The 27938-nt window shown below is 53.5% G+C and overlaps 14 protein-coding genes across 14 annotated transcripts; 7 read left to right on the top strand and 7 right to left on the bottom strand.

The window, feature by feature from the left end:
• Positions 1-181: 181 nt before the first annotated feature.
• On the bottom strand, positions 182-1386 carry TRIREDRAFT_56421 (uncharacterized protein; the record flags this gene model as incomplete). Its single annotated transcript, XM_006962747.1, has 4 exons — positions 182-422; positions 556-692; positions 766-1041; positions 1108-1386. Coding segments are annotated over 4 exons (933 nt in total), but the record flags the coding sequence as incomplete, so codon positions are not given.
• Positions 1387-2850: 1464 nt separating this feature from the next.
• Positions 2851-4033, top strand: TRIREDRAFT_75620 (uncharacterized protein; the record flags this gene model as incomplete). Its single annotated transcript, XM_006962978.1, has 2 exons — positions 2851-3316; positions 3387-4033. The coding sequence occupies exons 1-2, from the start codon at positions 3019-3021 to the stop codon at positions 4031-4033; spliced, it is 945 nt and encodes a 314-aa protein (XP_006963040.1). The 5' UTR covers positions 2851-3018.
• Positions 4034-4333: 300 nt separating this feature from the next.
• Positions 4334-6189, bottom strand: cpc2 (cross-pathway control WD-repeat-containing protein). The gene is made up of 5 exons (XM_006962516.1): positions 6084-6189; positions 5963-6000; positions 5763-5889; positions 5368-5685; positions 4334-5060 (listed from the first exon to the last, which is right to left on the bottom strand). Exons 1-5 carry the CDS (start codon positions 6123-6125, stop codon positions 4635-4637), a joined length of 951 nt encoding a protein of 316 aa, XP_006962578.1. The 5' UTR covers positions 6126-6189; the 3' UTR covers positions 4334-4634.
• A 171-nt stretch (positions 6190-6360) lies between these two features.
• TRIREDRAFT_120529 (uncharacterized protein) lies at positions 6361-8783 on the bottom strand (the record flags this gene model as incomplete). Its single annotated transcript, XM_006962746.1, has 7 exons — positions 8652-8783; positions 8300-8584; positions 7089-8244; positions 6864-6874; positions 6709-6734; positions 6453-6509; positions 6361-6421 (listed from the first exon to the last, which is right to left on the bottom strand). Exons 1-7 carry the CDS (start codon positions 8670-8672, stop codon positions 6361-6363), a joined length of 1617 nt encoding a protein of 538 aa, XP_006962808.1. The 5' UTR covers positions 8673-8783.
• Positions 8784-9231: 448 nt separating this feature from the next.
• On the top strand, positions 9232-10503 carry TRIREDRAFT_45732 (uncharacterized protein). Its single transcript, XM_006962515.1, has 4 exons — positions 9232-9593; positions 9662-9762; positions 9827-10182; positions 10239-10503. The coding sequence occupies exons 1-4, from the start codon at positions 9246-9248 to the stop codon at positions 10421-10423; spliced, it is 990 nt and encodes a 329-aa protein (XP_006962577.1). The 5' UTR covers positions 9232-9245; the 3' UTR covers positions 10424-10503.
• Positions 10504-11181: 678 nt separating this feature from the next.
• TRIREDRAFT_75609 (uncharacterized protein) lies at positions 11182-12191 on the top strand. The gene is made up of 4 exons (XM_006962977.1): positions 11182-11196; positions 11348-11452; positions 11553-11920; positions 11977-12191. Exons 1-4 carry the CDS (start codon positions 11193-11195, stop codon positions 12052-12054), a joined length of 555 nt encoding a protein of 184 aa, XP_006963039.1. The 5' UTR covers positions 11182-11192; the 3' UTR covers positions 12055-12191.
• Positions 12192-12258: 67 nt separating this feature from the next.
• TRIREDRAFT_56345 (uncharacterized protein) lies at positions 12259-13728 on the bottom strand (the record flags this gene model as incomplete). Its single annotated transcript, XM_006962745.1, has 7 exons — positions 12259-12363; positions 12420-12581; positions 12662-12790; positions 12857-13183; positions 13270-13296; positions 13375-13394; positions 13449-13728. The coding sequence occupies 7 exons, from the start codon at positions 13726-13728 to the stop codon at positions 12259-12261; spliced, it is 1050 nt and encodes a 349-aa protein (XP_006962807.1).
• Positions 13729-14338: 610 nt separating this feature from the next.
• TRIREDRAFT_45727 (uncharacterized protein) lies at positions 14339-16851 on the top strand. Its single transcript, XM_006962514.1, has 3 exons — positions 14339-14456; positions 14765-14903; positions 14958-16851. The coding sequence occupies exons 1-3, from the start codon at positions 14448-14450 to the stop codon at positions 16796-16798; spliced, it is 1989 nt and encodes a 662-aa protein (XP_006962576.1). The 5' UTR covers positions 14339-14447; the 3' UTR covers positions 16799-16851.
• A 477-nt stretch (positions 16852-17328) lies between these two features.
• On the bottom strand, positions 17329-18333 carry TRIREDRAFT_104609 (uncharacterized protein; the record flags this gene model as incomplete). The annotated part of the gene is made up of 2 exons (XM_006962744.1): positions 17329-17986; positions 18131-18333. 2 exons carry the CDS (start codon positions 18331-18333, stop codon positions 17329-17331), a joined length of 861 nt encoding a protein of 286 aa, XP_006962806.1.
• Positions 18334-19855: 1522 nt separating this feature from the next.
• On the top strand, positions 19856-21284 carry TRIREDRAFT_56726 (uncharacterized protein; the record flags this gene model as incomplete). The annotated part of the gene is made up of 2 exons (XM_006962976.1): positions 19856-20431; positions 20499-21284. The coding sequence occupies 2 exons, from the start codon at positions 19856-19858 to the stop codon at positions 21282-21284; spliced, it is 1362 nt and encodes a 453-aa protein (XP_006963038.1).
• Positions 21285-21753: 469 nt separating this feature from the next.
• On the top strand, positions 21754-22418 carry TRIREDRAFT_72694 (uncharacterized protein; the record flags this gene model as incomplete). Its single annotated transcript, XM_006962975.1, has 2 exons — positions 21754-22146; positions 22230-22418. The coding sequence occupies 2 exons, from the start codon at positions 21754-21756 to the stop codon at positions 22416-22418; spliced, it is 582 nt and encodes a 193-aa protein (XP_006963037.1).
• Positions 22419-22438: 20 nt separating this feature from the next.
• TRIREDRAFT_104606 (uncharacterized protein) lies at positions 22439-24167 on the bottom strand (the record flags this gene model as incomplete). The annotated part of the gene is made up of 4 exons (XM_006962743.1): positions 22439-22866; positions 22927-23564; positions 23648-24039; positions 24138-24167. 4 exons carry the CDS (start codon positions 24165-24167, stop codon positions 22439-22441), a joined length of 1488 nt encoding a protein of 495 aa, XP_006962805.1.
• Positions 24168-25208: 1041 nt separating this feature from the next.
• On the top strand, positions 25209-26697 carry TRIREDRAFT_75604 (uncharacterized protein; the record flags this gene model as incomplete). Its single annotated transcript, XM_006962974.1, has 2 exons — positions 25209-26242; positions 26314-26697. The coding sequence occupies exons 1-2, from the start codon at positions 25361-25363 to the stop codon at positions 26695-26697; spliced, it is 1266 nt and encodes a 421-aa protein (XP_006963036.1). The 5' UTR covers positions 25209-25360.
• Positions 26698-26772: 75 nt separating this feature from the next.
• Positions 26773-27827, bottom strand: TRIREDRAFT_120524 (uncharacterized protein; the record flags this gene model as incomplete). Its single annotated transcript, XM_006962742.1, has 2 exons — positions 26773-27665; positions 27785-27827. The coding sequence occupies 2 exons, from the start codon at positions 27825-27827 to the stop codon at positions 26773-26775; spliced, it is 936 nt and encodes a 311-aa protein (XP_006962804.1).
• Between the last annotated feature and the right edge of the window lie 111 nt (positions 27828-27938).

The raw sequence follows: 27938 nt of genomic DNA, 5'->3' as shown, positions 1-27938 counted from the left end.
TATACCCATTTTGCTTGATATTTACAAGACATTTTACATGCTACAAACAAGGCAAAAGAAATTAAAACCATACAAGGCAATAAAAGTAGATGCAGAGGGTAGAAGCGTAAGCGAAGAGGACGGAACCAATGGACGGCAGTGTGCCCGCATCAATCAAGTCCAATATACTCTCTCTTTCTCCTTATAAGCTTCGGTTCTCCTCAGTCGGTTTCAAGTCTGTCAGGAAATCGCGCGTGACTTCAAAACTCAACCAGCTCGACGCCATGCTGGGAGCCACTTTGAGGAGGTTGGGGACAATGCCCTTGTATAGCCCTCTGACGCCTTCTTGGAGGACGATGACACGAACTGCATCCGAGATGGACTTGTACTGGTAGCCCATGCCTGACATGGTGTTGATCTGGAATCGCCGTCGTAGTACGTCACTGAGCGGACAATGCCAGGTTAGCCCCGACATCAGGTATATAGTTGGACATGCAAGGAGTAAAGGGGGCCCGGGGGGGCAAACAAGAGGAGGCAACAGGAGAAGGCAACAGGAGGGCTGAACGCTCTACTCACAATGGATAAGTGCAGGTCTGAGCAACTGCGCCCGAAATGGCGCCCGCCAACAGCTTGCGAAGAGCACTAGGGTTCTTGTCGCCTTCGGGCGTGAATGCCTGGCGGATTGATTCATAGACCATAAAGTTGAGTCCGACCTGCCAACAAGTCAGTCAGCGCGCTCTTGCGTGCATGCCGATGCTGGGGGAATGAGAAGTGAGCGACACATACATAGGGGGCCACACCGGCTACAGTTGGGACGATGCCGCGGTATAGAGCCGACCAACCACCTTCTGTCCTGTACATCGACACAAGAGTTGCCCACATGCCTGGCAGCTTGTCTGGCCTCGCGCCGAGCTCTGCAAAACTGGCAGATTGGATAGACAGGCGTGTTCGGACAATGTCGAGTGGGTAGGTAAAGACGACGGATGTGATTCCCGCGAGCCCACCGCACACGAGGCGGGAAAAGGGCGACAAATCAGTTCCTAGATATGGCTCAAAGATGTTCTGGCCATCAAGTTAGCCCGGCTGCAGAGAGACGCGCTTTGGTTGCCGCGCAAAGGCACCACATACCCTCTTGTAAAAGTTGTAGCTGCTAAACTGTACAGCAGAATAGGGGACAATGCGGATGCAGTTTGTCCCGTTTCCTCGCATGAAGCCTCTCCAGCCTTCTTCCTTCCACATCTTGGCCAGGGCGTGGCCGACAGACATCTTGTATGCATCTCGCCCAGCGCTCTGAATCTGCATCAGGATCTTGAGTCTTTCCAGCGGCGATACCACTGTCCGGGAGACAGCGCCAGCTACTCCTCCACCGCAGAAGGCCGCGACCACTGGCTGAGATAATGTTTCCCGTATCTGGAGAGACCAATTGCCGCTGGGAGAGGGCTTCAACGCGTCTGGTATTGTCTAGAAGAGTCAATTAGCGGGCGAAGGCCTGTGTAGCGGCGGTGGTTGGCCGCGAAAGGGGGAAGGGGGTACTGCGTACGGTTGACATAATGGCGGGAGACTCAGCCGAGTCTTGTGTGTGTCGATTCGATCTCTATTCTAGGTAGCTCTCAACTTTCAAGGTACGGAGGCCGCTGTTGAATTGCGAAAGCGACAGAAAGCATTGGTTGATGACCGCTCGGTGCCCAGGGGGAGAAGCTGTGTCAAGCTATCCTTCCCGAGTATGCAATCGATGCCGGCGAGGATGGTAAATGAGCGACTCGGGTATCGAAGGAGCAGGTAGCATGCTCGAGAGGGTCAAGTGTCGGAACTGCTGCGGCTTCTAATGACGATGCATTGAGGAAGCAAGCAGGATGGCCGTCTTGGTCGCAGAAGGTGTCGTCGTTCTGGGGCTCGCTTCTTCCTCTTCTTCTTCTTCTTCTTCTTCTTCTTCTTCTTTCTCTTCTTCTTTCGGTTGCGTAAAGACGGATGGCGCCGGTGCAATTGGAACGGCGCAGCAGGAGGGCGAGAAAGGAGAAACGGGAAACGAGAAAGCGGCAGAAACGGCCCTTTTCCAAGCCCTCGCGTGCGTAAAGGTAAACTCTGAACGGAAGCAAACAAGTTATGGCAAAAGGAGGAATCACAAGAGTCGGACTATTCTTCTGTCGGCGCTTGTGGTGCCTTGACTTCGGGTTATCGTCGGCGCTTGGTCTTTTGCCTTTGCTTATGGGTAATCCGTCTCTGACGGCATCCAATTCGATCCTCAGCAGGGCTCCCAAGAAATGTATAGCGGGATTTGCCAATTTTGGCACAGATCACGAGATATAATACTACTACCTAGTAGTACCCATTCCATCAATATTGCTGTCAGTTGTCGACTGCTCTACAGCGGCAATGATGAGCTGGAGGCATGTCCCCGCCAATCAGATAGTGGTTGGCAGCAAAGCCGCATCCCGTCATGTTGGATCATAACCCTCGGGTCAATTAGGCTTAGGGACACCCGAAGCAATATCTGCTCCTGGAACAATAGCTTAACGTCTCAATACCTTTCACAATAAGTGCGCATTGTCGAAATAGTAGTAGTAGTAATGTCTGCTAAATGGGTATACCTAGGTAAGGTAGCTAGCTTCCTGAGGCCCCTACCTAAGGTACCTTACCTTATAGCCCAGGCGATGCAGGTATCCGCGTAGTATCACCCTTCGTAATACTACCGGCATCCTCAGTATTCAGCTTTTCGAGAATACAACGACAAATGGGGCTAGGTAGGTAGGTACCCATCGTGAATGCTTATCGATAGTGTCGCTGAACTGCGTGCTAATCAGGTACCGCGTATCTACACACTACCTAACATACGGCAATACGCCTACCGGTACAAAGCAAACATCCAAGCACCTTCGTACAGCTACAACCTCACCGTGATATCGCAATCTGTGCCACTGCGCGACCGGCTCAGCCTCTTCTCACAGACAATTCCCTGCACTCCTCCTCGCCCTTTCCGCCTCACCCAACTCTTGGAACTTCCGCCCTCTGCCAGCGATCCAAGCCGACATCTCAGACGCCATGTCGCTGAAGCGCAGTGTCTCCGCCGACACCTCAGACACGGATTCGAAGAGACCGAAATTCGCGTCGCGACAAGGCCAAGATTCGGGCGAGCAGCAGGCCGGAACGACTCACGCTCGGACAGAGGAGGATGTTTTCCCAGACTTGGTAGACGAAGCGGTGCCTTCTCTCACCCCAACAGTGCACCATTTTGCCCGCTCCGGCATCCAGCGGTCCATTGCTTTGGTGCTGGCGCATGATGGATTTCAATCCGCAACTCCAGAGGCGCTCGAAAGCTTCACGGGGCTGGTCGAGCAATGTACGTCTCCATCGCTTTCTATTGCGGACTGACTGTCCCTCTCCCAGCTAAACTCGCCCGATCTCCTTAGACATGAGCTCCATCATGGGAGAAGTCAAACGGCTCGCAATAGCCTCTCGTCGCGAGCATCCGATACCGACAGATTACGAAACAATGTTGAAATACCACAATATTTCAGTATCGTCACTCAAACCGCACGTCAAGAACCGGCTCTACAATCAAGATGTGACGGACCGCAGCCTTGTGGCCACAACAGCCGACGACACCTTCACCTCCCTTCCTCTTCTCGGTCCCGAGCTCAGCGGCCAGCCAGACAAGGAGAGCAAGCCGTACATACCGGCCTCCTTCCCCGGCTTTCCGAGCACGCACACGTACAAGTTCACGCCGCAAGAAGATAGGAGGACGAGAGAGGCCAAGCAGATCAGAGAGGAAGCGGCCAAAAGCGCGCAGCTGGGCGAGGACGCGTTGCGAAGACTGGTGCGCGCTTCCAAGATGCGCAAGCAAAAGGAGGTCAAGTCGCTGGTCGAACGCGACAGCCATGGCAAAGAGCGCTTCCGGCTGTGGGAATCGACCATGAAGCGCTTCATGGGCGGAGACCGCTTCCGAGAGCACGCCGACAAGGTGGACATTGCGGACCACAGCATGATTGTCAACGCCGATGCCCGATTTGCCCGGAGAGAAGTATCTCGGCTGGGGAAGAAGTCCAGCGCTTCATAGTAAGACCTGGCCTTTGACAAATGCCAGGGGAAAAAAAAAAAAGAGAGAAGGGGGGGTTAACAAAGCGCGAAAAAGAAGCTTCGGAAACAGTTATCAAAGAGCAAAGAAGAAGCTTCCGCATAGGTTATCCCTACTACTAGCCATTTCGTTATATGATACCCGCAGTGCTTACCGAGGTAGTACCTGGGCACTTCAGCTTCATGTTCCTATCAAGTCGTGAAAATCGCGTGACATTCTACATGGAGGAGGCATTTCAGAAGATGCGTTCACTCTCAAACTCTATGGCGGGCCAGCAGCATTGAACAGTATGAAATTTTGATATTCCCTTTCCCTTTATGCTTGGTAGAAACAGGAGCAAAGAACCTTCTTCTCCATTAGAAGTGAATTGTGTCCAGTACCCTTTTTTTTTCGGTAGTATCTCTGTAGCCAGCAATTCTTAAACCCTCTGCCAGGCTAACGTTCACAAGCACAGTTGCCCCCCGTCTCAAAGTTGCACAACTCGAGCAAGAGGCTAACTAAATGTGACGCCCTGTTTTTCCTACCCCGTCCCAAGCCATGCAACCCCTTTCCCTTCCATCTCCCGACCTAACATGCAACAAGCTTATGCTCGGGACATGACACCCCAGGCGCGGATAATGTTGTCAGTGTAGCCGGCGAACAGGGTCTGGCCATCGGCGGACCAGGCCAAGCTGACACACTCGGGCTCCCGGCTCTTCTTGCCAACGGAGGTGAACTCGGGCTTGAGCTCATCAACCTTGCTCTTCTTCTCGAGATCGAAGATGATGATGCTGCTGGCGGTGGCAGCGCAGAGCCAGTATCGGTTGGGAGAGAAGACGAGGGCGTGGATCTCGTCGTTGGCGTTGAGAGAGTACAGGTGCTTGGATTCGTTCAGGTCCCAGAGCATGGTGGTGCCGTCCTTGCCACCGGAGGCGCAGAGAGAGCCATCGGGGGAGATGGTGACGGTGTTGATGTAGCCGGTGTGGCCGATGTGGTCGGTCTGCAGCTTGCAGGTGGAGAGCTCCCAAACCTATGGCATTGTTAGAAATCGAGCCTGTACACATCATTGGGTGATGATCATGGTGTTTGGAGCGGGCTTTTCCCTCTCTTCTCTTCTGTTTCATCTGTCCTCCTCTCCTCTCGTTTTTGAACGAGGGAAGAGGATGAAGAACAAAAGAAAAGAAGATCAAGAAAAGTAAGATCAGGGCAAATGGTTTTATGTTTGTCTCATTGCCATTGCTGGCTCTGAAGTAGCAAATACTTGAGAAATTGCAGTACATCATAAGATGGGGTTGAATCGTAGCAAGGGCACAGAGCGAATAGAACCAGAGACATACCTTGACCAGCTTGTCCCAGCCGCTGGAGACAATGACGGGGTTCTGGGGGTTGGGGCTGAATCGGACGCAGGAAACCCACTCAGTGTGGCCCTTGTCGGTGATGGTGTACTTGCAGTCACCGAGGGTGTTCCACAGCTTGATGGTTCGGTCACGAGAGCCGGAGACGATCTGTCGGTTGTCGGCGGAGAAGGAGACGGAGAGAACGTCGTTGGTGTGGCCGACGAATCTTCGGGTGGTGGTGCCAGTGGCGAGCTCCCACAGGCGGAGGGTCTTGTCCCAGGAGGCAGACAGAGCGTAGGCGCCGTCGGAGGAGATCACCTGTAGAAAAACAAACCGCTGTCAGTCTACGAGAAGTCGGTTCGCAAGGACCAAGCGGTATGTAGATGGCAACGTACGCAGTCGGACACAATGTGGGAGTGGCCCTTGAGCGATCGCTTGGGGTAGCCGTACTGAGTCTCGTCGCGGGTGAGGTTCCAGATGATCAGGGTCTTGTCTCGGCTACCAGACAGGAGCATGTTGGGGCTGTTTTCCTGTTAGTTTGACGAACGGAAACGGATCGAGTGCATTTGGTGAGGAGCCAAAGGGGCAATCGTACTTCTCCATGGAGGTGGCCAAGCTGGTGACCCAGCCATTCTGTAGTCAAAATGTCAGTTCCAACTCTCGAATCTCGACAAGAGGCAGCGGCAGCGGCCGGGGGGGAGGAGGAGAAGTCGTACGTGGCCCTCGAGGGTACCTTTGAGGATCAGTTGTTCAGCCATTGGGTACAGCCTCGCCTCTGCGCAAAGAGTTTCGAGATGGGTGAGGAAAGAGAAATTTAGCTGTGAAGACCACTTCTCTTCTGCAAAAGGTCAGCACCAGGATGTAAAGCTCTCGAGGTTGGGGCTGGTTGAAATTGTGAATTTTTTGTGTGGGCGCAAAAATTAGGGCCGAGCGATGCGATTGGCCAGTGCGGCTGACTAAGGGTGGAAATCTTGGCAATCAACCCGTTATCTGCTAGAGGACTTTGATGACCTTCCAGTGGTGCAATTGGGTGGGCTTGAAGAAGAGCGGAAGTCTTCAACTTGAGATATGTACTTGGAACTTACCTACATAGTACTATTAGAAGAGAGATGCAGCTTGAGTCCGTGAAGATGTAGTATTTACTAGATATTGCTGGTGTTTAGTCTCTCTCATATCAAACTAATCAAGAAGATTCTACGTGGCGGGAAAGAGAAGGCGGACAAGTCATTCTATGTACTTTCTGGACGCTGAAGCCTTCAACCGCCGGGCTATCAGCGTGATGCCGCGTTGGACGCCGCAATGCTGAGGTGCCAGTCGATAGACTCGCTGAAAGTGACTTACCTTTGTTTACCTGGCCATGTAGGGCACTATCAGAGTCCATCAGCTTACCTGCATTACTTGTCGGGGGGGGATATGTGGCAGTGTAGTCTAAGCGAGCAGCAGGTGTCAAGCAGGCATTGCATTTCATACCACCTAACGCTCTATATCCCTCTAACCTTGAGACCTACTATAGGTAGGCAATGAAATAATTACACAGAAGAATCACAGTACCAAGGCTGATGTTCCCGAAAAGACGCCTGAGCTACACACAGCTCCTACTGTGGATGATGCGAAGCGGAGGTTACCAGACACTTGAGGTGTCGAAATGCTTCGTCAAGCTAGAAAGCTTGCATTGACCCCCCGCCTATGTCGTTTCAATGGCGAAAAGGGCTTGCCCATACTCTGCGAGCTGAAAGCACTTGTCTCTGAAGATTTGAACTTCCTAGTCCGGCCAGGTTGGGCTTCCAAGGAATGGGCACCTTCTTCGGTCTCGTCTTCCTCTAGGATGGTGTTAGTCTTGTTCAAGAGTTTCCTTCTCCTCTTTCTGTGCTCAGCTTCAGGAGGAGGAGGTGGTTCGGCGACGACAGGCTCATGCAGCTTTATCCTCTTGGATGGAGCCGTCTCCTTTGGGCGTATTGCCTTCGGCGCCGCCTCGTCCTTTTTGTCTTCGGGATTCGCCTGTCCTATGTCCCCTTCCTCGGCTACTGGCTTGTTCTTTGCTTTCGGATTCAGTTTCTCTCGAGGCCTCAAAGGTGTCGTTGTTTCGTCCTCGACATTGAGTGTTGCTGTTGCGGGGGCTTCAGATTTGTTTGCCATCCGCAATGGTGATGGATCATTTTCGGCTGATGCAAGTACATCATCTAGCGGCAGCTTAAGGACAGTGCTCTCCGTCGTTTTGTTGAGGAGCGGTGTGATTGAAAAGGTAGATTTTTCCCCCACCATGGCTTGTTCCGTTGCACGCTTCCTCGCTGTGTGCTTGCGAGGCAGCCTTTCCTTCTCAGTCGCCGCAGACTGTCCCCTTGTACGGGATCCCGCTCTCGCTCCTTGGGCGTTGCTGGTTGTGTCATCCTCCGGACCATCTTCTTTGCCGCTTGATCGAGATGCCTCAAGATCTTTCCGCAGGTTCTGAAGCTCCTTCTGAGATTCTTTCAGCTTCTCCTCCAAGGTCGAGATCTTTCCTTCCAGCCTGTGTTTCTGACGTTCCGATTTGTCCATTTCCCCCTGGTGGTTCGATTCCATGGTTTTCCGGTGTCTCTTCTCCTCGTTTAATTCTTCTGTCGCCTTCTTCAACGCTGCTCGAAGCGCCGCGAGATCCTCGCCCTTTTCATTCGACCCTTCAGATTTCGATTGCCTCTTATTCGCGGGTTCCTTTTCAGATTGCTCTTGTTGAAGCTGGGTTTCGCGTTGTTCGGCTATCATCCTCTCATACTTTTTCACTTGTTGCCGTAACAGCTCAATCTCTGGTCGCAGCTGCTGGAGTTCTTTCGTCAGGGCGAGATTCTCATCCAAAGCCTTGCTGAGATCTTGCATGCAGGTTTCAGGGGACTTGGTCTGCGTCTTCGTCGCATTAGCAAGCAGGGGGGTGATGTAAAGGGCTTTGGGTGTGACATACAGCCAGACCAGTCATCTCGGTCGCAGTGCCGTTCACCTGCGCGTCTTTGGAGGAATCCCCAGCCTTGATCCTATTCAGCTCGACGCGCAACTGTTCGCCATCCTGCGACAGAGCTTTGATCTCTGCGTCCTTCGCGGCGCATTCCTCTTGTAGCTGGACCTTCTCATCCTTGAGAAGCAGCAGTCGGAGCTCCAGCCGGCGAGCGGCCTCATCTCGGCTGATGAGATCGGTTTTGTGGCGGTTTTGTTGATGCTGCAGGTCGAGCTCATGGAGACGCGTCGTGCGCTGGAAATCAACATACGGTAAGCACAATGTCAAGCAGCCGGCAACAGTTAAGGGTATCGGTACCTACCTCAATCGAGTTGGCGCTCATGGCTGGGTTTCATCCAATCGCGCGAGGGAAATTGGCCTTAGGGTGAGGAACGGTTGTAATGGCAGGATAAAATTGCAGTGTAAGTCTGATGATCGAAGAGAGCGTTCCTTTTACTCTGTCGCGTCCGGCCTGTCCGATGCGCCCATTGAATGCAAACAAAGCATGCAGGTTCTCAGAGGCTTCGAGGTACAACGGAGCACTAACATCAGCAGCTGTTCCATCGACATATCGGAGCAACTGCAGTGGCTCTCAGCCGGAGCTCTGGGAGAGTACTGAGCACTCTTGCGGCACCTTGAGCCCAGTTATTCCTACGCACTTTAGTACTGTACCCGCTGAGTAGAGAGTACCTGAGCTGATCCATATGCGCTAGCCGCATACGGTTAAGAGGCATCGCGTGGCATGCAACTGGAAGGCTAGCTTAGGTTACATAAGCCGCAGACGGGCCAGCTTTGATGACAGCACAGGAACACTTGGCAGCTTCAGGACCTAAGGTACGGTAGAGGTAGTTGGCGACAACACCAGCAGGCGAGCGGCGGTACGTTTTGATACAACAGCTGCGAAACAACCGCAACGATGCACTTCTTGTCGTCACTTGCGCCTCTGCTTCTGCTCTTCAGCGGGAGCCTCGCAAAGAAGGCGCCGGCGGACAATTATGAGGACTTCTACCGGCTGTCTCAGCGTTCAACGCCGTTGAAGCTGAATGATGCCACATACACCTCTTTGACGGCTGCCCCGAGAAATCATAGCGTGGCCGTTCTTCTCACGGCCCTGGAAACCAGATTCGGTTGCCAGCTTTGTCAGGAGTTCCAGCCCGAATGGGACCTTCTCGGACGCAGCTGGATTCGTGGTGACAAGGCCGGCGAATCTCGATTGCTCTTTGGCACCTTGGATTTCGCCGACGGCCGGGACGTCTTCATTTCGGTGTGTAGTGAAGCTACAATCCATCAACTCTGAGCTTCTTCGTGCTAATGCACCAATTCGTACTACAGCTTGGCCTGCAAACAGCCCCGGTGCTCCTCCTCTTCCAACCAACAGTAGGACCTCATGCCGTTGGCTCTCCAGAGCCCGTTCGATACGACTTCACGACAGGGTGAGAGATCATGCCAAGCCCTCCAACACACCTTGCATTGCAATCGATCCTAATCAGAGACCAGGCCTCCATCTGCTGAACAGGTCCATACCTGGCTGTCCCGGCAACTACCCAACAGGCCGCATCCCCCGGTGAAGCGGCCGATCAACTGGTTCCGATGGGCTTCTACTATCACGATCATCCTCGGCGTCGGCACGGCGGTGGTCAGCGCCTCTTCGTATGTACTGCCCATCATCCAGAACCGCAACATTTGGGCCTCGATCAGCTTGATATCGATCCTTCTCTTCACCAGTGGACACATGTTCAACCATATCCGGAAGGTGCCGTACATTGTCGGGGATGGCAAGGGTGGCGTCAGCTACATTGCAGGAGGGTTCCAAAGCCAGCTCGGATTGGAAACGCAGATTGTGGCCGCCATCTGTAAGAGTACCCCCTTTCATACCACCATGTTCACCAGACTGACGCATCCCTAATAGATGGTGTGCTCTCATTCTGCGCTATCACGTTGGCCGTCAAGGTCCCGCGCATGGCCGACTCCAAGACCCAGCAAGTCGCAGTGATCATTTGGAGTTTGATCTTGTTCCTGGTATACAGCTTCCTCTTGAGCGTCTTCCGCGTCAAGAATGGCGGTTATCCATTCTCTTTGCCTCCTTTCATGTAGTAAATGAATGAAGGAGCTGGAAGAAATCGAAATCAAGATGCGATACCTCGCGCATGATTTCAGCAGCAGAGAACTGGTATACAAGCTGCAGCCGTCAATCGATGATCAAATCGATCGGTACAGTAATAGGTAGCCAAGGGGAAGCATCGCCTGGAGTAGGACTGCCTACATCTGCAGTGTCCGAAATCCGTTTCAAACGTGTGTTGTAGTGCAATTTTGTCAGAGCATATCAATGCATGTCGGTGCAGAGCGCCCAAGCCTTATCAGCTACTGTAGATAAAAAGTAGAAGCTCAGTACTAAGGACCTACTAGGGAGAAATAAACATCAAGTCCAAGCCAATGCCGGAGCAATGATCTCGTACACCTATAACTCGCGGGTTGACTAATGGGCAAGCATCATCTGCTCCATCAATTCGAGCAGAGCTACATACAATATGTACACAAAGTGATTGCATACAACTTCAAGTTGTTCTTGCCTTCAATCGGCCTAGCTTGCAATCCACAGGCAATTCAAGTCGCTAGCCTGTTATCGATACGCCGGATCTTGGCGAAACGGGCTGGCTCGTTAGGGCGCTCGCCTTAGTCATTCGCACATACCCTAATTGCCCTCGTTGACCGCTCTGACACTAGTGTCACGGCGGACCAATCAGAGCCCTGATTGAAGATCCGAGCCCTGAAACTTCTGGGAAAAGTTCACCTCTGTATTCACGGCCTTCTTCGACTTTGACAATCAAGCCCATCATCAAGCTTTTCAGCACCAGTCGTCGCCATGGGTACGTGAAAGAACTGACATCGCCTGCGTATGCGAGTGGTGATGATACCTTGCGTATCATCTCTGCGATCTGGACGCCATCTTGCCTGCAAGATGCGCGGCCATATTTGAGCATGAACCATCTGGCTGACGGCGGTTTTTCAAAATTCCAGGTATCGATCTCGACCGCCACCACGTCAAGGGCACTCACCGCAAGGCCCCCAAGAGCGACAATGTCTACCTGAAGCTCTTGGTCAAGCTTTACCGCTTCCTGGCTCGTAAGTCTCAAAATCCGCGATCCTGGGAAACCCAAAGGAAAAAAAAAAACATTGTATCGAAGTGAGCCGCCTTGCGGAATTCTAACGAAGGGGATGACAGGCCGAACCGATGCCGCTTTCAACAAGGTGGTCCTCCGACGACTGTTCATGTCCAAGATCAACCGCCCCCCGGTCTCTCTGTCCCGCATTGTTGCCAACATCAACAAGGAGGGCGAGAAGCGCACCGTCGTCGTTGTCGGCACCGTCACCGATGACAACCGTCTCCTGTCTTTCCCCAAGACGACCGTTGCCGCCCTTCGGTTCACCGCCACTGCCCGTGCCCGCATTCTTGCTGCCGGTGGTGAGGCCATCACCCTCGACCAGCTGGCTCTCCGTGCTCCCACTGGCAGCAACACCCTGATCCTCCGTGGACCCAAGAACAGCCGAGAGGCTGTCAAGCACTTCGGATTCGGCCCCCACAAGCACAAGGTCAGCTATCGCGAGGATTGTCGGTGGTCTAAGCATGTACTAATATTTTGCCGCAGAAACCTTTCGTCGAGTCCAAGGGCCGCAAGTTCGAGCGTGCTCGTGGCCGAAGACGCTCTCGTGGCTTCAAGGTCTAAATGGTGGTTGAAAAAATGGGCAAGCATCAGGATGGAGGTACTTTTTATCTCCAATTTTTCGCTTTATGTATGGGACCAAATGGGATGGCGTGACTTGATATCATTCGTACCTCAAAATTTCGTGCCTGGACATGGCCAAATTGATGATCAGCTTGACCAACTCGTCGTAGCACTGGATTGTGATTGTAGTAACTTGGTTATATCTTATTGATTATGGCTATCTGCAGCTGTGCTATCAATGGTCTCCGTGCCATCAATGGTAGCCTTGGCCTTTCTGAAAAGAGCCACAAAGTATGCCTCTTTGCTTTCCTGAAATGGCTCGTTAGTACGATATTTATCATCACATGATTGTTGAGACATCTTACTGCTCTGGATGCATCTGGTTTCTCCCTGTAAACCTTTGAAAAGAGAAGCTTGAGCTTCTTCTCCAGTTCTTTGTCCTCCGACCCTGTGTAGAATTTGCAGACAAAATGACCACCAGGTTTGAGCGTGTCGCTGGCGAACCGAAGTGCAGCCTCGCAGAGGTCCTAAAGTCACCGTGATCAACATTGCTGCCCTATTTTTCTTACTTCCTAAACTGGTGCCAAGTGTTAAAATTCGTCCTTACCATGCTGCCGGCGTGATCTCGAGACCGATTACCGCTCGTATTCATCAGCCTGTCATAAGGGTTACTTAAAGTGCTTGAACTGGATCTAGACACTTGGTCCCATGGTTCTGACATATCACTTAACACAACCTATACTGGCGTCAGCATAGGCACAAAATTGTCATGGACATCAGAGCACGGCTTAGTAGAACGAACATCTACGGAATATTTCGAGTCTGAATCCGTTGTGCTGCCGGCTCTTGGTCCCGCGCTCCCCGCGGAGTGTCTCTCTCGATCGATGTAGCTCGGCTGATCGATGATGGTGTCCTCGGAGAGCAAGTCCTCGTCCTCATCAACATCATCCTTCTTGTTGGCATGGCGTGGTCGGTCGCTGTGGCTTTGGGCAATGAAGTCTTTGAGCAGTTTCTGAACCGACGGAGACAGAAAGTCGCCTTGGAATGTTGCGACACCCTGAGGAGGATGGGCGGGTATAAGGTCGATACCAATCACACGACCATACGGCCGGGTGCGATCGACGGCTACCTACAGCACGGACATGTAAATTTCCTGATTGTTTGCTGGACTACGCACGAGGGCCGAACAAAGGCCATGAAAACGATACGACGTACTTGTGACCAACTGCCCGGCGCATAGCCCTGGTAGAAGAGTGTCAGGCCCAAGATGCTCGCGATTCTTGTTGTCACCTGTTTCCATGCCGTGCCGGGCAAACTTACCAGATCAACCACAGTTTGACCTTTCTTGAAGAGCTTGTATTTAGAATCAATCTTTCAATGACGCGTATTAATACCAAGTGTGCACGAATGAAAGAATGACAGGGCCAATCTTGCCTCCAGCAGTTTAAAGGCCGCTCTACTCTTTAGATTCTGAACCTTGGAATAGCGGACGTATGGGTCGTGTCCTTGGCGGTTCTTCCACTGATTGCCAGAGGAAGCGAGCCTGACGGACGTCAACCAAGGAGCTCTGCTGAGAGGAGCGGCATGTATTGATGAGAGAGCCCAAGAGTGCCGTATCAGTGGAAGAGCCCGTGGGAAGGCTATCCGTGAAAAGGCTGGATATCGAAGCAGCATGGTCCCATTCGAGGAGAATTCATGCCGTAGCTGTAAGGGCCGATCAGGAGCTCATGATGAAGAGGCTTGTCTCAAGAGAAGCTCTGAGAGTAGGTATAAACGGACTGGGCACTAATAAGTGCAAACCCCCGTTTTCTTCTTATAAGCTCTCTAACTACATAACGATGTCCTTCTACAGGGAAAAGGTGAACAATGTTCAGACCATAGTACAAAGTCAACTTTCCACCTTGGAAGTCTTGGAAAACAAAACACATATTATTAAACCTGAGTAGCAAGAGATGGAACTGTAAGTATCTCGAAGAGAGAGAAGAAAGAGAGAGGGAGAGAGAGAAAGTGCCAGTACAAGGTCACCACCACCTTACCTTATTCTTCTTGGAAGGAATCATATGCATATAAGCATATTAGTCTGCTTCTGAATCCCACCCCTCTAAGCCAGCCTGGCCCAAGCCCAACTGCCTTGGCGAGGCTGCCAATCAGCACAGCAGGCAGCCCACTCAATTACCCGCCCAACCTGATGGAGCAGCAGTAACTCTGAGCAATAGTAACTCTCGCCCGCCGAGCAGCCAAATTCACCTTCATCTGCGGCTCGCGTCCCTCGACTGGTCTTATATCTGATACCCCGTCATATTCTTCTCCGAGAGCATCTTCTCTTCTACGAAAACATCCCACCGGGCGAAACTTGAAGCCTTCGATTCCGCTGCACGCTGCTGGTTGACAGAATGGCCGTCGTAAGTGCACACTGTTCTCTTTCTGGTCTCGTTTGGTCAACCCTTGCTCTCGTGGCAGATATGGGAGCTGCCAGTTCGGGGTTCTCCCTCGATGCTTACACCCCAGGAGGCGATCCCCCGGGTCTTGTCTCTCTCCCTCTGCTTCTCCCTCTCCTCCCTCGACAGGATCCATTCCAAGGACTGGCGCTGTGGACTGAGGGGCTGAACTGGCTGCCATCATCACCGCATCCATCTGGCCGTGTTTGCTGAGATCCCTTGCTTCTTGCTCTGCATCTGTGGCATGCTTCATCTTTGGCTAACGAGTGCAGCCGCGAGCATATGCCCCTGGCTACATACAGAATGGTGCGACCGGCCTGCCATCACCTGGAGCAGCGCCTCTGCTGCCCAACCAGGGTCGTATCATCCAGACGGGGCCCATCCGGATTCTTTGCATCGCGGACGTTCGAGGTATATTGTGGATATGGCTATATAATCTTTGACAGTCACTGACGCCTCGCCCAGGAAACTTGCGATCGCTCAACGAGCTTGCTAAGCAAGCCCAAGCCGACCACATCATCCACACTGGCGACTTCGGATTCTACGACCATACCTCCCTGGACAGAATCGTGGAGAAGACGCTGAAGCATGTGGCACAGTATTCACCACTCATCTCCGAACCGGTCAAGAAGGCTATTCAGCAGGGCGGACCTGGCTCTGTTAAGTCCAGATTCTCTGCGAGCGAGCTGCCCCTTTCCGAACTTCCCCTTCTCCTCAGCGGAGAGCTGAAACTCGACGTTCCCGTCTATACCGTCTGGGGTGCCTGCGAGGATGTTCGGGTTCTTGAGAAGTTCAGGTCATCCGAATACAAAGTTCCCAACCTCCATATTATTGACGAAGCTCGCTCCATGCTGCTGGAAGTGGGTGGTGTGAAGCTCCGACTTCTTGGTCTCGGTGGTGCCGTGGTTATGCATAAGCTATTCGACAACGGAGAGGGCCGCACCACCATTGCAGGAGGTCAAGGTACAATGTGGACGACCCTGCTGCAGATGGGAGAGCTTGTGGACACTGCTCATCGCGTCTACGACCCTACCGAGACCCGAGTCTTCATCACGCACGCTTCTCCTGCTCGCGAGGGTATCTTGAACCAGCTCTCCGTCACTCTGAAAGCCGACTTTTCCATCTCAGCCGGACTCCACTTCCGGTACGGAAGCTCCTACAACGAGTTCAGCGTAAATCCTACGCTTGATCATTACCGTGGGAAGCTCGCCGCCTCGAAAGCCTCTTTCAACGACGTTTGGGAAACTGTTCGGGGAGAGGTTGAGCCTGCAATTCAGCAGAATGAGGCTCAGCAGAACCTGCTGAAGAACGCTCTGCAAATAGTGGAAAAGATGCCCTCGACGGCTGCTGGAGGGAATCCCTTTGGGGGCCCCGGCCAAGGTGTTGGCGCAGTTGACGAGAGCGCTTTCAAGAATATGTGGAACTTCAACCTCGCCGATGCCGCCTTTGGCTATCTGGTTCTGGAAATCCAAGACGGGAGAATTGGCACCGAGATGCGTGCTCAGGGATTCAACTTCTCCCACCGGGGAGCCAAGCAGCAGCCATCAGCTGCTCCCACATCCACAGCCGCTGGCGCTCCAGCAAGCGCGGCGGCTTCTGCTGCGCCCACGGCACCTGCTCCCAAACAATCTCCATCGACTCAGCCCCTGAAGGCTGTTCCCACCGCACCCGTTCCCGCTACAGCGAACCGACAAACCCCCCAACCCACCACGGGCAGCGGCTCGGCTACTAAGGACGCTGACAAGGCAGCTACTTCGACGAACGGGTCGGCAAACGCCCCTGAACCGGCCACCTCGCCGGCCCCAAAGACATCGGCATCTGATATCATTGGCCTTTTCATTATGAATGTTAACACAGAGGAGCAATGCCGTGACCTGTTTGACGAGGCAGACAAGGCCAAGATTCTCAAGATTGAGAAATGGGGTGGCTCAAACAAGGTTGTTCAGTTCCGAACCATTGAAGACCGCGATGCAGCTATGGGCAGGTTACCGGAGTCTGTGAAGACGCGAACTCAGGAGGATCGGTCAAAACCCCTAGTCAAGATCTTCCACCACCGAGAAGGCAAGCCCTTCAACAGCCGCGGCAATGCCGGGACCTGGGGTGGCAGCGGGCGAGGCGGAACTGCCACAAGCGGATATCGCAGCGCCGGCGGCACTAGCGACTCTGAGAGCAACCGGCGAGGTGGTCGCGGAGGTCGTGGATCTCGGGGTGGCGAGCGAGGACGCGGATCTCGTGGCCGAGGAGGCCTAAAGGGAGACGCGGGCCCATCACCTGCAGCGGTACCCTCTACCCCTTCTGCCGATTGAATCCGGCCAGCGAGCATCGCGTTCCCTGATCGTCTCAGCCCGCTGTAGTGGGCATCCTCCTTCCGTCTTTCTTCATAAAACTTTTTTTCTTCTTCAGGCGCGCCCAGCCTTGAGAAATCTATCTCGTTCACGTGGTTTTCCTATGGGACAAACTGGCGTTAGGCTCTGGAAGGTAGGAGAGCAAGGTCCAGGACTATTCATGCAGTACAGAACGTATCTCATGAGCTTCCGGGAGGACTAAGTGTTGGCTTGGGATTTTTTTATTAGCCTTCCTTTTCCATTGGCACCTCCAATAGTTGAGTTATCAAAAGAGAGAGAGAAAAAAAAAAGAGAGAAATTGAAGCAATAAGTTCTGATCAAAGCACGCTACCTAGGTCGCTTGAACCAGGCAGTCATGTTGTTCTTCTCGATAGTATGTAAAGTGACGGCGGTTTTAGGCGATTATCCTCCAGTTGATCTTGGGCTTATGATGCGTTCTATCTTTACTACACTAATATACAAGACAAGGCTGCAAAGATTAGGGGCAACACTCATAGGGGCTTGATACCCTTATGAATGGCTGCGACGCCACCGGTGAGGTCCTCGTATCCCTTGCCCACAATGGCGAAACCCGCATCAGCAATCATGTCTCGGAACTCTGTTTGAGAGGGAAACCTCTCGATGCTCTCCACCAGGTACTGGTAGCTATCGCGGTCGCCCGCAACGAGCTGGCCGATGAGGGGGATGGCGCTGAAGGACCACTGCTTGTAGATGGCATTGAACAGGGGGTACTTGTCGACCTTTGAGAACTCCATGCACGCGAAGACGCCGCCGGGCTTGAGGACTCTGTAGGCCTCCTTGAGGGCGGCGGGCATGTTGGAGAAGTTGCGGATGCCAAAGGCGACCGTGTAGAGGTCGAGCGAGTTGTCCTCGAGGGACGAGGGCAGGACCTCGGCGTTTGCCTCGAGGAAGGACAGGGAGGACTGGTGGGATGCTGGGAGGGCGAGGGAGCGCTGCCTGCCGACGGCGAGCATGGCCGGGTTGATGTCTGAGATGGTGACGTGGACGTTTGGGTTGCCGTTGTTGACGTGGGCGTGCTGCAGCATGCGGAAGGCGATGTCGCCGGTGCCTCCGGCGACGTCGAGGATGCGCTGGGGCATGCCGGGGGGGTTTGTGGCTCCTGGGTTGAGTGAGGAGACAAAGTAGTCCCTGAGTGAGTGGTGGTGAGTTGCTGGTTAGCCACAGGTACACAAGATATGTGTTGAGACGGCGAGCGCAGAGGCGGAGATAGATAGGAATAAGACATGAGAGAGAGGAGGATAGAGAGAGATGAGAGTGAGAGATGAGACTCACTTCCACAGACGATGAACTCCTAGTGACATCAAGTCGTTCATCTTGTCGTACGACTCAGCAACGCTGGTAAAGACCTCGGCAACCCGCTCCCGCTTGACGGATTCCGTGACCGTCTCGAATCCAAAGTGAGTCTGGCGATCTGAGGTGGACGATGGCTCTGATGACCGCGGCTGGCGTGTGGTGGAAAGGAGGCGCTGGTTCATGCGGGAGATGCAAGCCGTGGGCCGCAAGAGGCCTGCGCGGCTTCTTAAGAGTGAAGGAGCAGACATTGTGCTGTGTATCTTTGGTTGTGTTTTTGTTGTTTTGTTTGATCCCTCGGTACTAGTCTAGAGAGGAAATGCAATAATTTTAATGGTGAGAATTCGTGGTTGAACGAGCCGTAGAGGGAGATTTCCGGGTCTGTCCTGTGCTGTGGCGTCTCACTCGTGCAGAGAATTGTGAGATATATCTTTTTGTTGTCTTTTTTTTTCCTGCAAGAGATTATGCTGCAATCAGGCACAGGTCCGTCAAACTAAGTGGTATCAAGTCAGCAACGGCAATACAGCATCCAATTGATGGGTTTCAAGTCGTACCAGTGAGGTTCTACTGTCTCTCTGCCGCCTCACTGTCGCTGGAAGTGGACTGAGGTTGGATGTTTTGATGGCGATAGACGGCGAGGGCCTGGATAAAGCGGTGGATACTCTTTTGGAAGAGCCAGCCAATCAGAGCGACGAAGACGAAGAGGCTGAGGATGAGCATCACCAGGTTAATCGCAGGAGTGGCCATTCCGAGAGGAAGGAAGTAATTGAGTGTCAAGGAAATAATGTCCGTTTAATGAAATGAAGAGGCTCCTTTTCCTTCTTCTAATTTTTAATCTCTGAGGTGTCGCGCGTTGGAGTCAAGAGTCGCTGCAGCTGTGTGCTGATGTTGAGATGCTGTGGGATTGGAAGACTGGTGATGGCCTCAACTGAAGATGATCAGAGTAATGTGTTCGTGATGAATATTCAAATCCTACCGAAAAAAGAAAAAAAAAGAGAAGAAGACACAAGCACTCAGCTCAAGCGACTGAATTTGTAGAGAAGCCATGTTTGCCAGCTGATGCAGTGAATTCGTACGTTCTGCCTGCCACCTGGCTGCCACTCGTCTGTCTGTTCACCAACGGTGGACCAAGTACAGACGATTCAACATCCATCTTCAAATTTAGGAGTACAATAACACGAGAGGCTAGAAGAGCTCGAAAACTGCGTTCAGGCATTGACGAGAAACCTTCGCAACGAAGTGCTGTTTCGGTGCAAGTGAAGACGATGTACTATCATCCTAAGGTAAAGCAATAAACAGTATATGCTGATAACATCCCTACACTGCAACGAAATCACAGCACTGCCAATTCGATTCATCGGTAGCAGGACAATGACCGGTTCCAACACAGCCTGGACCAAGACGCGTTTCCTCATCATAGAGCTTCCAAGGCGAGCGGCTTACATAAAGAAACCTCGGGAAGTCCCCCCCCTTGTTAGCGTGCTGACGGATTGTGTCGGCTCAATTGTGACCGCTCACCATCGGCAGACTCGCGCCTTATCCCGAGCATAAAGACGACGACATCCAGAGCCATCCCCGGATTGCTAATAATAATAACATTGGCCCAGGAGAGCTCTGCTTCTTACACGTCTCCTTCCTGCTGCTGCTGTGAATTTGAGAAACAGGATTGTGCATTTTGCAGCAGGCGCAATGATGAACCCGCTCAAGATGAACCCTCGCCTCCTCCAGAGGGCCTCAATACGGAGACTGGCAAAGCCGTCCGTCTCCGTCATCTCGAACCCGGTCCGGAGTGCTGGCAGCCTCTCTCAGCGCCCCAACTCCAACTTCGTCTCTTTCCCCGGCGCCCTCAAGAGCTCCTTCACCAGCACCCTCAAGTTCGAGACGCCCGACTCATACACAGCGTTGCCGACGTACCGAGTCGTGGACCAGAACGGCCAAGTGGTCGACCCCTCCTTCAGCCCCGACATCAGCGATGAGGCCGTCATCAAGCTCTACAAGGACATGCTGTTCATATCCATCATGGATCTCATCATGTTCGACGCCCAGAGACAGGGCCGCCTGAGCTTCTACATGGTAAGCGCGGGCGAGGAAGCCGTGAGCGTCGGCACCTCCAGCGTGCTGGACAGAGACGACGTCGTCTTCTGCCAGTACCGAGAGCAGGGCTTCTTCAAGGAGCGGGGGTTTACGACCGAGCAGTTCATGTCGCAGCTCTTTGCCAACAAGAAGGACAATGGCCGGGGGAGGAACATGCCCATTCACTACGGATCCAAGGAGCTAAATATCGTGAGTACACGCCCCCCGGACGTTACGCCCTACAACTCGCTTGCTAACCACATGCTTTGGCAAACAGCACACCGTCTCTTCACCATTGGCAACGCAGCTTCCGCAGGCTTCGGGGGCGGCCTATGCGCTGAAGCTACAGAGGTTGCAGGATCCCAGCGTAAAGCCGCGGGTAGCGGCCGTCTTCTTTGGCGAGGGAGCCGCCAGTGAGGGTGATTTCCATGCAGCGCTCAACATTGCCGCCACGCGCTCGTGTCCCGTTGTCTTCATCTGCCGTAACAATGGCTTCGCCATTTCTACACCTACCCTTGACCAGTACAGGGGAGACGGCATCGCAAGCAGAGGAATCGGATATGGAATCGACACCATCCGGATCGACGGAAACGACATCTGGGCAGTTCGGGAGGCGACGAAGAAGGCACGGGAAATGGCCCTGCAAGACGGTGGCAAGCCAGTTCTGATTGAAGCAATGACGTACCGTGTCTCTCATCACAGCACTTCCGACGACTCATTCGCATACCGGGCTCGTGTCGAAGTCGAGGACTGGAAGCGGCGAGACAACCCCATTACCCGGCTGAGGAAGTGGATGGAGGCCAAGGGCTGCTGGGACGAGACCAAGGAGAAGGAGGCCAGGGACAGCCTGAGGAAGGAGATCCTGAAGGCCTTTAGCGAAGCAGAGAGGGAGAAGAAGCCGCCCATTCGATCCATGTTTGAGGACGTATATGAGAATCTGACTCCAGACCTGAAGGAGCAGATGGGCCAGCTCAAGGCGATGCTGGAAACATACCCTGAGGAATACGATATCGGGACTTATGAGGGTGGACTGGACAGCTTGGTTGTTGAGAAGGACAATTAGACGGCTGTAGATGAGCGTATGTTCTGTAAATAAACTGATCTTGTATAAGTATCGAATGGAATCGAATGAAAAAAATTGCGCATCCGATGCACATTTTAATAATTTTAAAGCCATCGTGACTCTTTTGAGTGGGAAGAAGAAGACATACAAGATGAAGGAAAGAAAAGTATTGAAAAGCGCCATCAATAGAGCAGAGTTACCTTATCTCAACTGTTACCTCATCGGTGCTAGTACACCAGGCTCGATTGCCCAGCACATGGCTGACACTAGTGCGCCACAGGCCTAGCGCAATACCCCATTGTTCACTGATTGGAGGATGCTTAGGTACAGGAACAACGCCAGTTCCCCAGCACAGAGCTCTCTCTGCACCAAGCTTAGAAGCTACCTACCTTACTTTTGACATCACTCTCTCTCTCTCTCTGTGTGTGTCTGTGTCTCTCACATCGTCACCTTTTGCATCATCGCATCCATGTCAAGCAAGAGGCACTCCATCCTCCCGGCCGTCGACCGCAGCGGCCCGAAGCCGCCCGTCAACTTCTCCACGTCGCTCACCATCTCGGACAATGCGGTCCTGCTGGGCAGCCACTCGATCACGATGCAGGCAGAGACGGTGATTCATCCCCGGTCCCGCATCGAGTCCAGCGTCGGTAGCGTCCTCGTTGGGCGGCGCTGCATCGTCCAGGAGCGAGTCCATCTCGGAGCGCCTCCAGACAATACCGGAAAGGCCGCAGGAGGCGTCAGCCTTGGGGACTACGTTCTCATCGAGGCAGGTTCGGTCATCGAAGCCGGGGGCACCGAAATTGGCGAGGGCAGCGTTATCCAGGTTGGAAGCAGAATTGGAAGCGGTGCCAGAATTGGAAAGGTAAGGGCAGCCGTCCAGAGAATTACTCGAGGGACTACAGGGCAAAAGAGGGAATTGAGCGGAAACTAACACAGCTGCTTTAGAATTGCACCGTGTCACACTTGTCAATAATAGCCAGCGGCGAGGTGCTTCCCGACAACACGGTCGTTTATTCAAACGGCACATGGCGAACCGACAAACGCGGAACCCCAGAGCTTCGAAAGCTGAGTATAGTGAAACAGATTGCTATGCTGAGGAAAATGATACCGAGCAACCCAGACAAGTTCCGATAGACCAACTACGGCATGCTGCATCAATAGCTCATAGCATTCTCGAAAAGCGCACGCAATTGCTCCTTCTCAGTCTGCAGTTCGGTAGAGAGGCTGGGAGCAAGCTTTAGCACTCGGGCCTGAGGAATGGTGCCTTCGACGAGCGCGTCAATGTGTTCGCTGCCGAAGCCCAGGTCCTTCAAGCCGTTTGGCTGGTCACCCAGATCCTGCAAAAACTTGATCAGTGCCTCTGCCAGAATCTCACCAGCACTCTCCGCCTTGGCGTTGGAAATGTCCACGCCGAATGCCTCAGCCGCGATGAGATGTCTTTCCGGGTTAGAAGGCGCCGTGAACCGGAAGACGGCGGGGGCAGAAACCGCCACCGAAACGCCGTGTGGAATGAGCGGGTTCGGAATGTCATAGCCAGCGTGCTTGTACCCCGGGTTTTGGCCCGAGATAGGATACGACATGCCTAGGTTCACAACTGGTGTCAACAAGCCGCTCGCGAAACAATGTGACAAGGGTCACATACCGTGGCACAAGTGGACGCCCGCGTTTCCAAAGCCAACTCCGGCAAGCGTTGCCGCCAATAGCATCTCGCTCTGCGCTTCAAAATCCTCGGGATCCTTAACAGCGCGTGGGAGATACTTGATTGTGCTCTTCAGTGCGTTGAGGGAGAAGATGTCTGAAATGGGGTTGGCACCCTGATAGGCTGGACGGAGGATAGGGTTCGTCGGCCGGGGTGTACGCTCGGTATACGGGATCGCCGTCCACGATTCGAGAGAGTGGCACAAGACGTCGAGGCCGGAGCTGGCCTTGACAGCAGCAGGCATGGTGCGCGTGTTGAGCGGATCGCATATTCCAAGCGTAGGCTTGAGGTTCCGATGAGCGACGCCCGTCTTGGCTCTCTTGGAAACGAGATCGAAAATGGCTGTTCCCGTGGTCTCGCTGCCAGTGCCCGCAGTGGTTGGGACGGCAATCAATGGCCTCAGGGGCTTGTCAATTGGGCGCCCCTTGCCCAGTGGTGCGTTGACAAAGTCAAGGAAGTCGGCATCGGGGTACGACGAGTAGAGGTTCATCAGCTTGGCCGTGTCCATGACGGATCCTCCACCGACGGCGAGGAAGGCATCTGGTTCGTACGGCCGGGCCCACGCAATGGCGTCCTTGATGCTAATGGTTGTGTAAGTTCCAGACGTTAGTCAAGTGAGGGGTGCCGTGCAAGGCTGAACATGTAAGGGCGGATGGGCAATTACGAGCTGTCTTTTGGTTCTATCCTCACGTCGGAGTAGACTTTGTAGTTGATGCCTTCGCGATCGAGGCTCTCCCGGACCTGTCTCATGGCGTCGAGTTGGTTGACGGTCTGGTCAGTGACAACACAGACCCTTTTCGAGCCGAGGTTCTGGAGATCCATGCCGACTTCCTGCGTGGCACCAGCACCGAACCGGATGGAGGAAGCCGCCATTTCAAAGGCATACTCCTTCAGGTCCGCATTCGAGGGCGTAGCATAGCGGCGCCCTCCTCTGTTCTGAGTGTGAGAGAGGGGTGTGGGCGCACGCCGGTGGTAGCCCGGATTGGAGTGGCATGGACACGACGGCGGATGGGTGTACTGGATGGTTCTAAGGAGGCTCGAAGCTCGCTTGGCGGCCTAGAAAGCAGGGTTGTGGTTGGTTACCTATACATGCCAAGTGATGCCAAGTGAAGCATCAGTTCAGAGGGGAGGCAAAGGAAAGGGTGCGGTCATACATTTGGCATCACTCGAACGGAGGCTGCCATTGTTGCTGTTGTCGTGTGTAGATAGCTTTGGTGAGCTCTCTCGACCGAAGTCGGCAATCCAAGGTATTAATCTAAATGTTGGAGGATGCGGGGTTGGGGTTAAAGAAGCCAGAACCGACTACTGCCGGAATTGAGTAGCGGTTCATGTCAACATTATGGGGTAAACCGGCAATTGGCCCTGCGACCCCGTTTGAACTTTCAACCGCTTGTATGTATAAGGGAATGTATAATATATGTATGTACTAGTATGGCGCAGTCGCATTAAGGTAAAGGTAATAAGGTAGAGAGGCTTCGGGGGATGGAGTTGCGGGTTGCGTTAAGGCTGCCGATTAGGGTTAGGAAGCTCCAGTGATGGACTTAGAATATGGGGAAAGCCGAGGTCATCAGGATGGGGATATGATACAATGATTACATACACAGGACACCCACTATTACTGTAGGTAGCACGAGTATTGTACTTTCCAGGTTAGTACTAAGTAAATACCTAACAAGCACCCAGTATCCCGGCTTGCTATCGTTACTATTGACGATCTTCTAGAAGGCTTCGCCAACCAAGAACCGCCCGCGTGTTCGTATACCTACCTAGTAATACCTTAAGCTCGTTGTTTATTTCTTAGGGCTGTTCAGTACGTACCTACCTGTGACATTCGCCCAGTAAGATAAGGTGATGTCGTACGTTACCTGTTAGCTGGTGGTGCCTTTAATTGCGCCGTACGGAGCGTCTGTTATGCCATCGGCTCAGCCGGATCGTTGTCCAGCGCTGCTGCTGTTTGCTGCCATCGGCGCTCGCTCTCGGACAACGTCATCGCACCGTCCCTCTGGATCGAATCCCGCTGTCGCTGTCCGTTGCCCGACGCTGCGCTGCCACGCTCTTGCCCTGCTTGACAACCCTGTTTGTCCTTGTTTTTTTCCTCTTTCTTGTCTTGTCTCGATACCACCTCACCCGAGTTCTTAATAAGGGAGATGGCGCCTGCGCGACGTCGTCCAGCCTAACAAACAAGATAGCCTGATTTTTTTCTTTCTATTTTCCCCGAACCCTTCCATCTTTGATTCATTGATACCCGAACTCTGTTTTCTTATCTTATTTCGACTTCCATTCAAGCTTGGTCCGTCTCTTGTTGGTTTTTTTCTGTAATCTGCTCTTCTCTTCTCTTCCTCTTTTCTCGTCGCATCGCCAGACCCGCTGCATCATCATGCCCGGCGCAGGCCAGGATTCAGCACCCGTGCGATCGCTGTCGGATACGCCCAACAATGCACCAGCGTCAGCCGCAGCCGGGGGACGAGCTGCCGATGCTTCCATCAACGGCGGCATCACCTCGTCCCAGCAGGGCACCACCTCTCTGCCCAACATCGTGACGTTCGTCTCCAGCAACCGCACAAACACAGGACGAAGCCTCGAAGCGACTCGCTCGGGCACAGGACGAAGCTTGGAAGCGACACGCTCAGATGGCGCCCCTCGACGCAGCCTCTCATACGCCCTGCGCCCACATGCAGAGGTCTACTACGACTCGCGGGCCGGAACGCGCAGGGAGTGGAAGCGACGAGACCGCACGCTGATGGACTACTACGGCAACAACCCCCAGCTGCTGCCCCAGCTGCCGTTTACGTGGCATCACGGCTGGAAGCGCTGGCGGCTGTTCCTCTTCGCCATCATGGTCTTCATCGACGGCTCCATAGTGCCGATCCTGCTCTACTACACGATGCGATACGCCGGCCATGTCGCGGGCTGGATCATCTTTGCCGTCGTCACGACCATCTGGGGCGGGCCGACATATGTCGAGTTCGCCATCCGAACGCTGCGCCTCATGAAGAAGGAGAGGTTCTATCGTCCTCTAGGCACAGACAGCCGCTGGTGTTTTGACATTCTGAACTGGACGTCGGTGCTCACCATCACGGCCGTCACGGCCCTCTTCATCGTCGGCAGTGCGCCGCACGAGGTCTGGCTGCGCGTGCTCTGCATGCCAGCTCCGGCCATCTTATACTGCATCGGCGGCGTGCTGGCTCTGATTACGCTGTTCCACCTGATGAATTGGCCTGCTCCCTTCCGACTGAGCTCCACCGGCAAAGGCGAAAAGGTACGAACGGCGTCTATCCCGTGTCTTGATCGAGTTGACACAATGCTAACGCTGCCTCTCTCGTTGAAAAGGTTCTCCCAGGGGTGTACTATTTCATCGAGGACGTTGTCGCAGTCAATGCCGGCGCAGGTCGCCCGTTTCGAGAAGCTCTTGCGGCACGTTACCACGCCAGTCCCCGCTTCCGGACGATGCTGCTCGTTCAGTCATTGTTTTGGTCCATTCCCGCTCTTGTCCTGGCAGCCGCCCTGACTGTCGTAGCTCTCCTGCATCCCATTCCAGCAACCGTTGCGTACGGAATATGCTGGGCCGTGCCATTTATATGGTGTGCGATCTGGGGCGCCATCACCGTTGTGTGGTGCAAGCGGAGCATGGTCCGGGAGAGACTGGAGTGGGAACAAGAGCATCCTACCGAGAAACTCGAGGCAACGAGCAGCGAGCCTTTGGCGGCGGTATAATCGTCAATTGTATCTATCAAGCTTGCTACTATGCTATTCGGTTCTGGTTCCCGCCATTTGATGCCAAAGATGCTTCTATCGACGATACATTTCCTTGCCGCACCTGGCCCACACATCATTGGCGGTGATTACCGTGCTGATGATCATGGCTGTTGCAATGGCCGCGGATTCCAGTTCGACCAGCCCAACAGCAGTCGCCGGGAGGAGCAGGTCCAGAGCGTCGGCCAGGATTTTCACCAACAACGAAGAGATAGCACCTCCCGATTCTGTTGCTCCGCTCTTTGCTTCCATGCGATGCGCGGATGATCCCTTCTCCTGAATCTCTTCCGGCGCCTTTGGTGCAGCTACAACACCATGTTTCAATGATACCTCGCCTCCATTTTCATGCTCGCTTTCAGTTTGCGAGCTCTCCTTTTCTCCTACGTTGTGGCTAGACGAGGGGCTGGAGATGGCTTTGCGATTGCCCAGCAAGTGCAACAGCCTGGTGCCCGAGCGAAAGAGGGAGATGCATAGACCGATGAGCCAAAAATACTGGGCTTGGTAGTTCAAGTTCGCAGTCTGCTCGGCACCGAATATCTGCAGCTGGTCAATTTCCAGCAGGTCCAGCAGAGTGACGGACTCGAGCATGCCAAAGATGCCCAGGCACGTCTTGCCGACCACGTCGAGCCAGGTGTCGAAGTCGAGCACACCAGAGGCATAAAAGTCCCAACCCAGCTTGAACTGCTCCAGGAAGCGGAAGAGGCGCAGGAGGCGCCTGGTCAGGTTGGTCTTGGACGACAGCTCCAAGAATGACGCTGGGGGCGGGATGTTTGCGCTGATCGACGTCAGACGGAGCAGGGCTGCGAGTTGGGCGGTTGGATAAGTGGCGATGAGGGTGACTAGGGCCTGGAGGAAGCGTAATGAGCGCTCGAGGCCGGCTTGGCAGGCGTCAGAGTTAGCCTGTGCACTTCCACCCGATTCTTTTTGTTCTTTTCGATCGATTCATATGAGAGCCATGAGATAGAAATAACATGCAGTGCTACTGTATTACAAGCAGCGTGGTGAATTTCTTTGTTTGGGCATTGCCCTGGAGGAAAATGGAACCCACCACTGTCTGTCCCGAAGACGATGAATTGCCGCAGGAGAGCCATAGCACTCAAGTATATCTGCAGTCAATCTGACTGCGTTTAATTTTGGCGTTGGGTGTGTGTGTCAGCTTCAGTCAAGTTGATGTGTGGTGATAAGAGGGCAGTAAGTCGTTT

Source organism: Trichoderma reesei (genome assembly GCF_000167675.1).
Source record: "Trichoderma reesei QM6a unplaced genomic scaffold TRIREscaffold_3, whole genome shotgun sequence".
Lineage (NCBI taxonomy): Eukaryota > Fungi > Ascomycota > Sordariomycetes > Hypocreales > Hypocreaceae > Trichoderma > Trichoderma reesei.
Note: the sequence above shows the minus strand (reverse complement) of the source record. Positions and strands in the feature narration are given on the sequence as shown.